We start from the raw sequence: 14,969 nt of genomic DNA on the forward strand, positions 1-14,969 counted from the left end.
TTATGTAGAATGTTAACACTGTAATAATTCTGTAGTATATTACTTGTGTGGTGTAGAGGATAATTATTTATCTAGAGATATTGCTTAGGATTTAAAAGTTGTAAAATGATGTCATGGGGTAGGACTAGATAAGTCTAACTTCTTCCTACTCCATTCAAGCATGTACTAGGTAAGTAAATTGATATTGGATTATTATTGTTGGATATGTGTGAAATTACATGTGTTGACATATCAACTGTTTTACATGCTTGAAATAATAAATCAAATCAAAATCAATCAAATCAAAGTCCGATGACTCGGCTTTTACATAAGGACTGTATGTTTTTGTGTGTATAATCTGAAACCAAGTATTGCTGAGACCCAGTGATCTTCTTCCAGCAGCTTTTTGTCCCACTGAGGGCTTAGTGCTACTTTAGCAGATTTGTGGGGCTTAGCAGGAAATCTCATGTCAGTTATCCAAGTCCCGACCTGTTTGTTGCCTCATGTTGCTGCTTTCTTTAATATAAATGAGATCACCACTTCAAAATCCTGCCTTGTTTTCCCAAATCCCTGGCTGTTAATGTTCCCACTTGTTATTGTTAAATACTGATTTTTCTGCTCTCAGTTAGCTAGTTTGGGCATCTAGGCTCCATAAGGAGAAGCTTTTCTTTCTTCTTTCTGGGTGAAGGCTCTACAGGAGTAAACTTGAGCAGAAGTTCTTTTTACATGACAATACTTCATGATTCATCTGACCATGACAAATTTTTAATAAATGTTCAACTGTTTTCAAGACCAGGGAATTTATAATGTTATATCACAAACAATTCAGGAGTGGGAATATATTAAGTTAAAGTTCCCTAATGTATGTAAACAGATGCAGGAGATGTTCAGACGTGAGTTCTCACTGATCTGCACACTTCAGTATATTGATTAGACTCACACTCCCAGTACAACACATTACATCTGCACTAGCCCTGAATTAGGGTTGTTAGCCGAGTTATGAATCACATAACACCTCTGGTGGGGTCCCGGTGTGCCATGCAAGAAGCTAAGCTGAAGTGGTTTCAGTTGTTTTGGCTGCTGTTGTGTAGTGGGCCTAATGCGGCTGTCTGCCCTTGTTTCTGCATGTCGCAGGACCTCCTGGTGCCCCAGAGGGCCTGGTGGTGACTGACATTACTGACACCACTGTGCAATTGTCCTGGGGATCTGGACCTGACAACCACAGTCCTGTTACCATGTACATGGTGCAGGCGAGGACCCTCTTCTCTATAGGCTGGCAGACTGTGAGAACAGGTAACAGCTGTTCTGCAAACACAAACGCTTTAATTTTCTGTTGCTGTAGTGAATACAGGGCCATGTAATGAGCCTGTGGTCATTTATGATAATACTCTCTTTTTTCTCAGATGTATGGCTTATAACAAAGAAAAGATGAAAGCATTTATAGATGTTTTTACATATCAAACATAATGTTTGCAAGCTGTTATGTGAGAGGTCATAAACAAAGTACCTTAAGTATAAGAAAGACAATGATAGTTGAAAGAAAGGAAACACAAATTGGTAGATTTTCAGCTCCTGTTTATAATCAATAAAGAAATGTAATGGTACATGCATATATGGAAACTCTTTTACTGCATGCCTTAGTTCAATAGACGTCTGTTAGTTCGAGGTAGCTACATGTGCCGTGATACATGGAATTCCAGTGAGAAACAGCAGGTAGCTGTGATCACAATGCAGATGCAGCCCACATGAAGTTAGATTCTCCAGGCAGTTAGAGATGTGCATGAAATGTGATTCAGTAAAACAAAAAACCAAAACACATCTCAATTCTAAATTCTTTAATCCTAGTTCCTGATTCTGTGCCTGGACAGATGATGTATGCGACAGTGAAAGATTTGAACCCCTGGGTGGATTATGAATTCAGGGTGGTGGCAATCAACAGTGTTGGTGTAGGAGAACCCAGCACGCCATCAAAACAGATTCGAACCAAAGCAGCAGGTATCCTCTCATTTTGTTGTTTCTTTTCATAACAAATTAATGTCCCACTTGGAAAATGCAATTCAACTGTTTAATTACTTCACCATCAGTGCTCCCTGTGATGTTATTCATTTCTTGTCTGTTGTTTCTTTTCATGCCAATACATTGATTACCCAGTCACATGCAAAATGAGTGGAAACTGAAATACACTTTTAAACATTTAAGCATCAACCTTAAGCTCGTGTGTGTGTGTTACCATTCTGGAGCTTGTGCCATGGTTCGCATCAACAGAAAATCTGATCTGGCCACACATGCCATGAGGCAGCGACATGAACGTGTCTGTTTTGAGCTGGTTAGCGGAGTAATTCCATCCCACTGGTTGACTCACAAGGTAACAAGTTTCCTGTTGTGCCTCACACACGGGGCTGACATACGGTGCTCAGCTAATAATGGCACCGTACACGGATGGTAATGCCACTGTCAACAAGCACCTAATTCCTCTACTGTGAGATTACCCTGTTTTGTGTAAATATGAAGCTCCACAGAGAGGCTGTGATCAGCCCATTGAAAGCTGTGTACTTTAACAGAATACTCTGCACCTGCCTTAAACAGCACGAGCCCAAACTGAGAGATGATTACGTTTCCTTTGTGCCTGTTTAGCTCCCAAGGTTGCACCAGTTAATGTGAGTGGCGGTGGAGGAGCTCGAGGAGAACTTGTCATCATGTGGGAGGTAAGAGGATCATGGGCATTTTAGAATGAGCAGTCACTGTGACAGAGCATTCTTTGAAACCTTTGAGGAGAATGGACTTCCGGCAGAGTCAGCGTGTCTGCAGTGGTCTGGCTTCAATGCCTTGGCTTTTAATTAAAGGCAGAGCTTTTCTGATTTACTGCCCGCTGACTCTCCCTGTTGTACAAATCAAAACAAATCTACGGAGCTACTGCAAATGTTATATGTGTAAATCAGCCAACTTTAAATTTTTTGCATGTGGTTCAAAGGACAGAAAGATATTGTATCAACAGTTTGTCAGACATAAAACACGATTTCTGCTTCTCCCTCATTGAATTTCTGCTCACAGTTGTTTGGGCAAAGGCGTAACTTCTCTGTTCCTATCTCAGCCAGTTCCAGAGGAACAGCAGAGCGGAGAGGACTTTGGCTATGTCGTGGCTTTCCGCCCACTTAGCAGCAGCACCTGGATCCAGACAGTCTTGGCATCATCTGATGCATCCAGATATATTTACAGAAATGACAGCATCCCACCCCTGTCCCAGTTTGAAGTAAAAGTGGGAGTATTCAACAGCCTGGGAGAGGGGCCGTTCAGCCATGTTGTTAAAGTGTTTTCAGCAGAGGAAGGTGATTGTGTTTGCTTGTAACTGCAGCAAATACAAATAAAGTTGACTGTATTGATTCACAAAAATGCATGCTTTCAACCTTAAGAGCAAATATGCATAATTTTTGAACAATCTCATTTAGAGCCCTCTGAGGCACCATCAAGAGTTTGGGCCCATGCTGTGTCAGCCTCGGAGATCAAGGTGTACTGGAAACCAATTCGCCCTGGGTCCAGCACAGAGAAGATCATTGCATATGAGGTATGAAAAATTTACTTGAAATATGAGTGCTACAAGGAATATTCAAACAAGGTGTAGACATTAATCCCAGAATGGCTGTCAGTACAATAAGCTGGCATCCACTTGAATGTAAATGCTGATGGTGACAATGTGGAAATAATATGACATTAAAATACTGCATATGTCAGAGCAGCAACTTCTCCACAGGCTAATCTGGGGCATGATGAGTTCTGCTTGCAGCTGTTCCAGTCAAAAAGCTCAATACCCAAAGCTGTCTGACAGCTGCCATTAAAACACAATAAACAAATAGGTAAATGCATCATGTGCGATGTACAGTATGTACTGTATACCCCTACAACAAAGTCTCTCCCAGGATTTGTCTGTGAAAAACCTAGATTAAAAAAAAAAACAAAAAACTTGAGGTCACTGCTAGTATTTGTTATGAGACAGGGTATGAAGCACCACAGTGACTTCTGGGACCCGAGGCCAAGAGCTGTAGCTGAGCTGACAGAATTTATAATAAACATCGGGAAACTATAGAAATATACAGCTCCTCAGCAATAGGAGTATAGTTTTACCACTTTTTGTTAAAAATAGATTAAAATAATAATTCCCCATGATTTTTACATGAATCTTCTGCAAATAAGGGCCCATATTTATCAAGAACCTCAGCGTAGGAACTCACTCCCAACTGGCCAGAAATGTGGTCCTACGGTGTACATTGTACTCTGCTCCAGAGCTGTCCTAATCAGGCAGGAGCCAGGAGATGGCTTTCAGGCACAGATGAATGTGCAATGTTTATTGAGCACTGTGAGAATTTTACAGGATATAGTTGCTGAAAAAATTAAACAAAAATGTGACAGCCTTCCAGGAAAACTGAAGTACCTGCAACAGGGGAAGTGCAGCTTTGAAATTTTAATGATTTGGGTCTGTCAACAGTTGGCAATTTCCACAATATTAATCCATCTTTAGCTCCTTCATGTCAATTCAATTTCAGGTCAATTCAGTTAAGGCACTTTACTAAAAGAAGAACCCAACAAATCCACCTTGAGCAAGCACTTAGCAACAGTGGAGAGGAAAACTCTCTTTAATGGAAGAAACCTCTGACAGAAACCTGGCTCCTGGTGGGCGGCCTTCTGCCTCAACTGGTTGGGGTCAGTGGATAGAGGAGAGAGAGAAAAAAAAAAGGAAAAGAATCAAGACACAATAAACAATCAAACACTGGGCAGGTTGATGTGGCCAGTGACTGCTCATCAGAGACATAGAGCTCCAGATCCAGGGCTACCTGCAGAAAGGTACAGGGAGAGAGACAGAGGACACACTACGGGAGAGAGGAGACATACAGTGATGTGTAATGGTGGCCTATAGATGCATGGAGAGAGAGGAGAGGAGCTCAGAGCATCATGGGCCCCCCCAGCAGCCTAGGCCTATAGCAGCATAACTAAGGGAAGGCTCAGGGTCACCTGATCCAGCCCGAACTATAAGCTTTATCAAAAAGGAAAGTCTTAATGTCTAATCTTAAAGGTCAACATGCAGCACCAACTTAGGGGAAAAAGCATTATTCACACCAATCATGGTTTATTTATTAATAATATTATTCAATGAATTTGTTTATAATCACACATGGCATGGGTTTATATTGTAATATATTTCCCAATACTGAATGACATTACAGAAATGAATAAATGTGGCCACCTGTAAGGATACATGCAGTAAGAGGAGAAAACTGTGTGGGTGAAGTCGTGAATGAGGAGACCCATCAGCATGTACATTTTGCAGAGTGAGATGAGTTGGAAATAATGTTTCACTGTTAGTCTCAAATGCAGCTAACAAGGCTAGTGCAAGCTACTGCTACAATTGGTGAGATTTACCAGTTGGCTCACTGTCATTGGCTATTGCAGGTTTCTGCTCCACATTTCATCACTGTTCCTTTCACACTACAGGATTTCAAGTTGATATGAAATTTTGGCGACTATGAGCCAGTTGGTAGTGTTAAGATTTTGTCTGGAAGCCCCTCACACTACAGGCAGATCATTGGTTCTGATCAGCCTTGAACACTCCCAAATGCCATTAGACAGTGCAACAGATAATGATAAATTTCAATTCATTCAACCACAACACATCATCATAACTTTGAGGATCTGTCATAGCACACGGACGTGCAGAGAGTTTCTAAGGGGCAGGGGCTCAAATATAAAAACCGCCATCTACTAGTGCATTAAGATGAGAATGGTGATGGGTCTTTCCTTACTTTCATTTCTGGCTGTGGCCTTAGTCCGAGTCTGAATTGTTGAGAATTGGACAACAAGGTTGGCTCTGTTGTAAAGCCACACTATTGACATTGATCCTGTGCTTTTGGGTGCAACCCTGAAAAGTCAGGAAAAGTTGATATGGGCTAGGGTGACAATGTGGTTCATTTCACTGCATTTAGAATAAAGGGAGGATTTAATAAGGGTATGCCAGTGGGCTGATGAGCCAGCATAATGACGCTACTAGTGTGCAGATTCTAAAGCTGATCTGGTACGGTCCATTGGCCAGTGGTCACTTGGACTTAGACCAAAGCTATTGTGCTAATATGCTGCTTTCACAGCCTGTAGACATTGGACTGTGCAACATTGGAACTTGTTTCTTCTAGATGACTGTGAACTGCAGTGGCATTAGACAAAGGCTCAAATAAGCAATGTAAAGATGAGCCGCTCCTTGGGCTGCACTATTAGAATGACAACATCTAGGTGGAAAAGGACTGCAGTGGCTCTAATGTTACATTGTATCTACATACTTTTAAAGTGGAATAGAGGCTATTGCCATGGTCAGCAGCCTGATGTTCATATGCAGTATCCCCTGAAATGCACAATGCAGGAATTCTTCTGCCAGGGTTTCACCGCAACATGAAAACAAGTGTGTTTAAGTTGATTGAATGAACAGCCTAACTAGGCCACTTCCGTGAGCTCCTCGCTGTAAATATGTATTACCATCTCTGTTCAAGTCATTATAAGTAACATAGTAGCTTTTCCTGAGTCATAAAAAAATTGCTGAATTACAAGCTTTTATGTCAGTTGTCCTCTGGAGGAATTGCAGAAATAACCTACTTCTGCAGTTGCTCCTGAATCTCTTAGACAAGGATACCCACATCCATCCACTCCAGCCAATGACAAAGGGATAAAGTAAAACGGCAAAGCAAAGTTCATTAATGTCCTATCCATACACTCTGCCAGAGCATAATACTTGGACAAAATGTGTTTTCTCAAATGCTTGTATTGATCGGGATCAATAGTCAGCCCCTGTATAGGTGTGGTTGCAGGTTGTTCCAGAGATGCTACTGCTTCTTCTGATGTGCTTGTTCAGTGCATGCCCCCTGTACACGTTCACATACAGTGTAGAACTTGAGTCAGATTTTTGTACCTTGTTAGTTTTTTGTTCTTGTGATGGTTTCCTCGATGAAGCATTTGTTCACAAGGTATTCCTATAGAACCTGGATATACAGTTTCTTCATTAAAATAGATCAATAAAGAAATAATTGAATAATCAGGTTGAAAAGTAGAAACAATACCGCAGTCAGCACCGATAAAATCCATCACCAGTCCCCATCTGCACCAGAGGCTGAGCAGCCAGCTGTGGAGCAGAGGGCCTGGAAAGCTCTCGTATGGCTCTGCCAATCTGTCCCAGCAGGGTAGAGCTCTCTGTGCATGGTGGCCAACAAATACCATTCTGGCATTAGTAGCAGTGTCATTAATTTCAGTGTGTCAGCTGATGCACTAGAAGATGACAACTACACACTCAGGTCAGCCTTGATTTTGTTGTCAAATACAAGTAAATGAGGAGCACCGTGTGTCCGTAGGTCCCTTTATGGAACTTATGGTACCAATAGCAGGTGAGGAGAAATACTCTAAGTTTAAATTTAAATATTTTTATAGAAGCACACCATCTAGTTTTGGCTGCAAATTTAGCTGCCATTTAGTCATGTCCTACCAAACTGCAACACCATGCCAGCGATACAGTTTTCTTCTTGAAGAGTCTTCTCTCTGTGGTGTTTCGTGTCATATGCCACTCTAACTGGAACAACTGTGTGAAAGTTAGGAGAGAAGTAATGTGACTAGCTGAGAGGATAATGAGTCATCACCACACTCTTTAATTTATCTTCCAATTCACTCAACCTTTTGGTTCATAGCGCCACTTCACCTATGATCAAAAATAGCAGGAGGAAAAGCCTGAGACTGAGTGCACAAAGCCTAAATACAACTCTGTATTAACAGACTGAACTTTTGAGACGGTCTCTATTACTGTACCATCAAAATTATAAACCATAGGATCTAAAAGCTTTTGACCATGAAGGATTTAACTTTTACGGGCCCTATAGGGCAAAAGGTACTGTACCTGTTTGGACTCTACTGAAAACATTTTGACATGTCACGGTGGAAAAATTGCAAATGTAAATAATAAAATCCCTGATGGCAAAATTCCAGTTTGTGGCTTCAGGGTCCTGGCACTGTGCATGCTGGCTTACTGTCATGGCTTACTGGGGCACATACTGTACTGTAGATAGGCCAGAGGCATTGCTAATCTTATTATTAACACTAGTGCTTTTCCTACTATAAAAAGTCCAAATGTTTGTCCTGAAAAATGCCTGCGGTAGCTTGATCATTCACCTACACACCCAGACATTAGCCATTTATATGGTAATATAACACTGCTTGACTCAGAATTTGTGCCACATTCGATTGTGGTGATTTGATTGAACACAGTGGGAATATGCACCAGGGGTGGCATAGTGGCGAAGTGTGTTGCACTGCTGCCTCACAGCAAGAAGGTTCTTGGTTCAAATCTGCTGGCTTGTGTGGAGTTGTTTGCTTTCCATGCCTGCGTGTGTTTCCAACAGGTACTCCGGCTTCCTCCCACAATCCAAAGCCACGCAAGTTACACAGATTGGCGACTCTAAAACTCTCGTAGGTGTGAATGATTCTTTGTCTCTATGTGTCAGCCCTGCAATAAAAATACGACCTGTACGGGATGTACCTGTACCATGTTTCACCCAATGTCAGTGGGTGACACTGGGCTCCAGCCCTCTACAGGACAAGTAGTACAGATACTCGATGGATGGAATATGCATCATGTAGGAACAATATAAACTAAAATCAAGTTCCCTGTGGAGTTTCCCTGTAAACAAGCAATAGTTTTTTTGTTGTTGTTGTTGTTCTTGTTTTTTTAATCTATTATATTCAGTGTTATTCACCAAAGCTTACTGCGTATAATGCTATGGTCTAAAACATAATGGACAAATTTACTCCCTGATAAAACATTTGCAAAGCAAAATAAAAAAAGAATCTAACATTGTATGTTCATGTTTACTAGCTAGCAGTCTTCTTCTAGAGTGTAAATCAGTGGAACAGCATGGGATCATCTGTATAAGTGTTAGTGCGCACATGTATATGCAATACAAAAATAAATAAATAAATAAATTAATTAATTAATAATGGAAATAGTAGAGATCCACTCATAAAATTATAGCATTAATTGTAGTTAGGTGTTTATAATAAGCAGATGACTAAGTGTACATCTAAAGCATTGTTCAATTGGCCCATTCACTGAAAATGTAGCTCAGGTATATTGTAGTTCAAATGACCCATCCTCATTCTTTCTTGAATTTTTCGCTACTTCAGAACTTGATTTTGCTGCTGCCATGGAAAGCCTTTTTATAACTAACTATGAGCTGCTTTCAGCCAATAGACATCAACTGATATTGTACCTCAGCTAATTTACACTCTTCAAATGACAGTTCAGCTGATTCTGTTGCTGGGACACTGACATTTCAGCTGCTTTGACTTATTAAACAGCTGACAGAACACATGCTCTTACTTTTTGATTGTTAGTCTGGCTACTTTCCATTTTTTACACTGACATTTCATATGTCAGGGATGAATTTATAACCAGCTTTAATTTAAAGAAAGTCAAAGTTAGTGCTGCCTTCATACATTGTTAAAACTGTGCATTGGTGGTATGATGCACTTCCCTGCCACTGTCTCCATAAGACTTTAAGATGCAGCAATACATCCTTAGTCTCCTTAGATCCCACTTTTTTATCCCTCAATGAGGATGAATTGAGGAGTGTAAAATAACTGTAAATGACTTCTGCTGAGGTATTTAGGTATTTTCCCAAGAGCAGGTAAAACTTCTATAATTAAACTGCTGGTAGAAAAAAAATCAACACTCCAGATGCATCTGTTATCAGCAACTCCAGGTCCTGTCGCTAATCTGCCTGTTCCCAAGCAAGATGCCCGCAAACCTGTGTATAGCCAATTGAATAAGTACCTAGTCTCAAACCATCTGTTTGACATTTTCCTGTCTGCCTTTTCTGTGTCGTGTTAGGGTCATAAATGATCCCTCTATGAATAGAAATTCTAACAAACTCCTTATCCTTGTACTCTTCACGCCCAGTGCTGCTTTTGGTAGTGCTGATTGCCATGTACAATATCACTTGGTATTTTAAAAAAGGACCTACAGTAGCTGAGCATATAGCATGTTCTATAAAATCACTGCTGTAATTTCAATAAGGAAGTGAATAACAAAATTTACTGAGTTGGTAAAGAGGTTTTTGGCAATTAGACTCCTGTAATGTGAAGCATCATCATTAGGCGTAGGCCCACATGAAAATAGAAGCTTCCCTGAGGATGGCATGGACAGTGACCCTGGACATTATAGAGGTTATGGTGGTGATGAAGAGGAGATGGGTCACACAATTGAGTGTCTGAAAGACAAGCAGGCAGAATTGCAACAATATTTAAAGAACAGCAGCCAGTGAATCATATGACTGGTCAGACATGGTGCCATCAGGAATGAAGATAATGGGAAAGCAGATGACAGTGATGAACTGATCAAAAATAAACAGCCCACGTCAATCCACTGTTGAACAAACAGAATGTGAAGGAAGAAATCCTCCTTATTGAATAAATGGCCACAAGTTTCTTACTTAATGAAGTGAAAAGAGCCCCAAGATGAGGTTCCTTTAAAAGTAAACTTTTCTATGTCTCCGTAAGTGTGTGAACCTTGTAGGAAATTGACAAATTAAATAAGGTTTGACTTGACTCAATTCACTGCTCCAGATTTTAAAACAGTTTGCAAAATAAAAAATGCAATATGGCTGGATGTCTATGGTAAACCATGTGTCTGTGGTCCAGGTTCTCTTTTGGGAGGAAGGCTCTCAGCAGAGTGAAGCAGACATAGTGAAGGTTATCAACACCACAGCTCTGCTGTCTGGCTTGAAGGGCAGCACAGTCTATCTGATCTCAGTCAGAGCTCAAAACAGCGCTGGACTTGGACCCTGTAGCCCTGCTTTTAACATCACCACCAAGAAACCACGTGAGTCCACACACAGAACACAAAAATGTCATTTAATTCATGTTTTACTTGCCCATTTAATTACACCATTTTTAAAATTGATTCAAGGGTCTTTTTTTATTACTTTATGTTGTCTAAAGACTAATTTGTCACCAGTGTCAAGAGGAGGAATAGCATCAGAGTAAACTGTCTGAGATGGACAGGATAGACTTTCAAATAATCTATTTTTTTACATCTGTTTTACTGCTACTGCATCATGTGAAGTGTTACATATGACTAAAGGTTTTGACTGTATTTATATATGTCTTAATATTCTTAATATATAAAGTATTAAATGGCAATTGCGCTGCTTTCAGCCTTTATTGACACTGCTTTGACATCTAATTAATCAGCTGACAGGCGACCTGCTTTCAATTCTTACTCTTCAGTTGTTGGTTCCACTACTTTCCATTTTTACATGCACACTTACACTTCACCTGTCTACAGGTCCTCTCAGATGCTTTCAGCGATTATAATTCAACTGATTTAGCCTGTTTTAGCTCAAGGATTTCAAGCAACACCTCACCTCCTTCCAGTGTATATGCTTCCAGTGACATGTCAAACTATTTCAGCACTCCAGTTTCAGCTGACACTTGGGGCTCTATTTTGGTGAACCCAGCATGGCTGCACAGAGCACAGTCAAGTGCACCTTGCCCTGCAGCACATTTGGAAACAGGATGGGATCAGAAAGAATGCATTATTATGCATTAAAGATAGTTATTTTGCAAGTATGGTGCTTGTCCTGCAAAATTTAACCAGCAGATCTGCAATGCATAATTGGGGATTGACAGTGCAGCATCACTACAGTTAGAGAGTGCAGATGGAACTGACACTGCTGCCTTCAGACCACTGTAAATAGAAGCACCAGGGTAAAAGAAAGATCTTTACGATATACCTACTCATTGTCCTGGACTACAGATGAGGTAAGAATCACTCATGATGAAATTAATACCATAATCATAATACAACTTTCTTTGCCAGCTTGATGCCATGTCTGCTGATTGAAAAGCATAACATAAAGGTAGAAAGATGAGAAAAATACAAATAAAGGGGACTGTGTGATTTTAGGGAGGTTGAAACGGGTGTGACTTCACCAAATAAAGTGTCAAAATTCCTCTAGAACAAAGGTCCGCTGAGCAGTTGTCCAGCTCTGGGCAAGCAGGCAGTGATCAGGGCACCTAATTGGAATGTGCCATGGTTTCACATCACCACATGTGACCCTCCTCACACTACGGCACATGGCTGGTCTCTAAGATACCAAGCAGTATGGCAGAGAAAATAACTTGTAATGCAGGAAAATACCAGTTCACCAGTGTACCACTGCATTGCATGGCTTGTGCCAGCATGAAAACACATGTATTTCGGTGCCTCAGATTCAGCTGACTCCTTTCTGTGCTTCACTCTCCTATAAACTGTGACTCTGCAAAGCTGCAGAAATTAGGTCCAACTGTTTTTCCCACCTTACCTTCATAGACACACACAGCCTACATCACAGCTGCTTTCCCTTCCCTGTATGGATCTTTTTTTTTTCGTAAACACCATAGTACAGCACATGTGACTCCATGATTATAGAGTCAAACATTTTGTACCTCTGCATGTTTTCACACAGTGACTGAGTCAGCCCATCAGAAATACATTTCTCTTCATTAGGAACAAGTTGAAAAAATTGTGATTAGAAGACTCCTGTTGGAAGTTCACACAGTGTCTACCCCTGTGTTAAATGCCTTCCAAATCATGTTTTCACCAGTATGTGATAGCTGTGTGGAAATCATTAGAAGATAAGATTCTAATTTTCCAGGTCTCTCTTACAAGAGTAGTCCTAGTCTTGTTCATACTGGCTACTATGGAACCCCTTCCGTATGCACTTGCAGTTTACAGTATATAATGAAGAACTAAATCCACAGTCTTTCCTCTAGGTAAAAATGTATTCAGAGGATTATCTGAATATATTTTGTGGCTTCAACCATCAGCCATTCAATCAAGTGGATATTTTCCACAGTTGCACCTTTTTCCAGTACAAATGTCCTGTGTTCGTAGTTTCTTTTCTCTGCAACTTATCAGGGAAACAGAAAGAGGGAATTTTATCATAGAAAGACTGACTTAATTTGTCTAACTGACATTGCTGCGGCCTACTAGTAACTTCCGATGACGTTTGGAGGACATTTTTACACAAATTGAGGACTGTGGATTTTGTCCCACATCACTTGAAAGTGCTTGAAGAGGGGATCTCTTAGCCCTTTCATACATAATGGTCACTACAGCGGACAGCTATTAAAAGCTGTTTTCTTGTAAGTGCATGGGTTCTGATTGGGTAGTTGTATATTGTCTACTTCAGTGGACACTAGTGTGTCATTCCATTTGAGCAGATTCTGATGTACATCCATGTACTTGAGAAAACCTTCCATTCAGCAATCAGTACTGAAAAATTTCAATCAAAAAAAAGAAAAACCAAACCTTGGGCTGTGAAAGTTTGGGTCAGAGCAGGGGCCTCTGGATACATGTACAGATTTGAAGTATATCAGGGTTCATCTAAAGCCTGGTGAGGTCAGCGAATTGGAAATGGCTGCAGATGTAGGCATGCACCCTGGGTGCTTTGCCAATTTTCATAGAAGATAGACTTGGTGAACTGATGCACAAGTCAGTAAACCAGACCATACAGCTGAGTTTCATCTAAAAGCATGTTTAGAGAGCCATTGACAATAATTTTGGTAGAATATGTTTATTAAATGATATACAGGTCAAAAAGGGGCAGTATATCAGATTATATTAGATTAGATTAGATTAGATTACCCATGTACAAGTACAAGGCAATGAAATGCAGTTTAGCATCTAACCAGAAGTGCAATAACAGCAATGAAGAATGTGCAATGGATATGTACAATTGATATTTACTGTAAGATATGTAGGGTAATGTACGATATACAACAGATTATGGATTCAAATTACATTAATGGATAAGGAACATTAAGCTTATAGAACACTGGTGCAATGAGATGAGATGGAATGAAACATTGCAGAATAAGAAGATAATAAGTTACATGAGTGAACAGTTCAATGGTTGTACGATAAATAGTGCAAAGATAAAATCTAGCTAAAGAAATATACAGTATCTGCATATAAACAGTGTGCAAATGAATACAGAGCAGTATCCTGTGAGTATGTGCAAATTAACAGATCACTTCAGTGTTACAGGTAACAGTCCAGTTGCCTGAGTCCCTGAAGGAAAGATAAGAAGGGGTGAGGTGTGTGGGGAGGCAACAGTGGTGCGGTTGGTAGAGCAGTTGTCTCCAACCAGAAGGTTGAAGGTTTGAATCTTCATGCCTGCAGTCCATGTCGAAGCTGAACCCCCCCGTTTTCTGTAATGGCGGTGCGTATGTATGCAGTGGCCCCGGGGCCCTTGGCTCCATATATAATTATGTTGTACGTGTTACAATGACAATAAATAAAGCTTCTTCTAAATGAAGGCAGTGGGGGTCAATAGGAGAACAGAGTTCAGTAAGGAGACAGCTGTGGAGAAGAAGCTGCTCCTGAGTCTACTGGTTTTGGTCCAGAGGCTCCTGAGGGGCCTCCCAGAGGGTATGAGGTCAAACAGTTTGTGAGTCCTTGAGAATGCTGCGAGCATGTCAGACACAGCATTCCCTGTGAACACCCTCAATGGTTGGAAGTGGAGTCCCTGTGATGCGTTGGGCAGTTTTCACCACCTGCTGCAATAAACACCTTACAGTCAGGGGACAGAGCAGTTTCCATACCAGACTGTGATACAGCTGGTCAGGATGCAGTCGTGGGTGAAAAGTGAGTAGAGGAATGGGCTCAGCACACAGCCCTGTGGTACGCCAGTGTTGAGGATAATGGTGGAGGAGCAGGTGTTGTTTGACCTAACATGCTGAGGCCTGTTGGTCAGAAAGTCCAGAATCCAGTTGCAGAAGGAGGCGCTGATGCCCAGGGTGCCAGGTGTGGTGGTTAACTTGAAAGGGATGACCCTGTTAAATGCTGAGCTGAAGTCCACGAACAGCATTCTTGCAAAAGTGTTGTTGTTGTCCAGGTGTCTGAGTGCAGTCCTATGGAGACTGCATTCTTC

General features: G+C 40.9%; 1 protein-coding gene across 2 annotated transcripts in view; it reads left to right on the top strand.

Annotated features, from left to right (window-relative positions):
- Positions 1-14,969, top strand: part of cntn6 (contactin 6) — a 165,949-nt gene that overhangs the window by 135,749 nt on the left and 15,231 nt on the right. For both annotated transcript variants that reach the window (XM_020592952.1, XM_020592951.1), the window contains 6 exons: positions 1,114-1,272; positions 1,825-1,974; positions 2,614-2,684; positions 3,071-3,305; positions 3,426-3,541; positions 10,693-10,873. In XM_020592952.1, coding sequence (XP_020448608.1) covers positions 1,114-1,272; positions 1,825-1,974; positions 2,614-2,684; positions 3,071-3,305; positions 3,426-3,541; positions 10,693-10,873 — 912 coding nt within the window. The remainder of the gene's footprint in view (positions 1-1,113; positions 1,273-1,824; positions 1,975-2,613; positions 2,685-3,070; positions 3,306-3,425; positions 3,542-10,692; positions 10,874-14,969) is intronic.

This window comes from Monopterus albus, unplaced genomic scaffold (assembly GCF_001952655.1).
Source record: "Monopterus albus unplaced genomic scaffold, M_albus_1.0 scaffold18.1, whole genome shotgun sequence".
In the NCBI taxonomy this organism is placed as follows: Eukaryota; Metazoa; Chordata; class Actinopteri; order Synbranchiformes; family Synbranchidae; genus Monopterus; species Monopterus albus.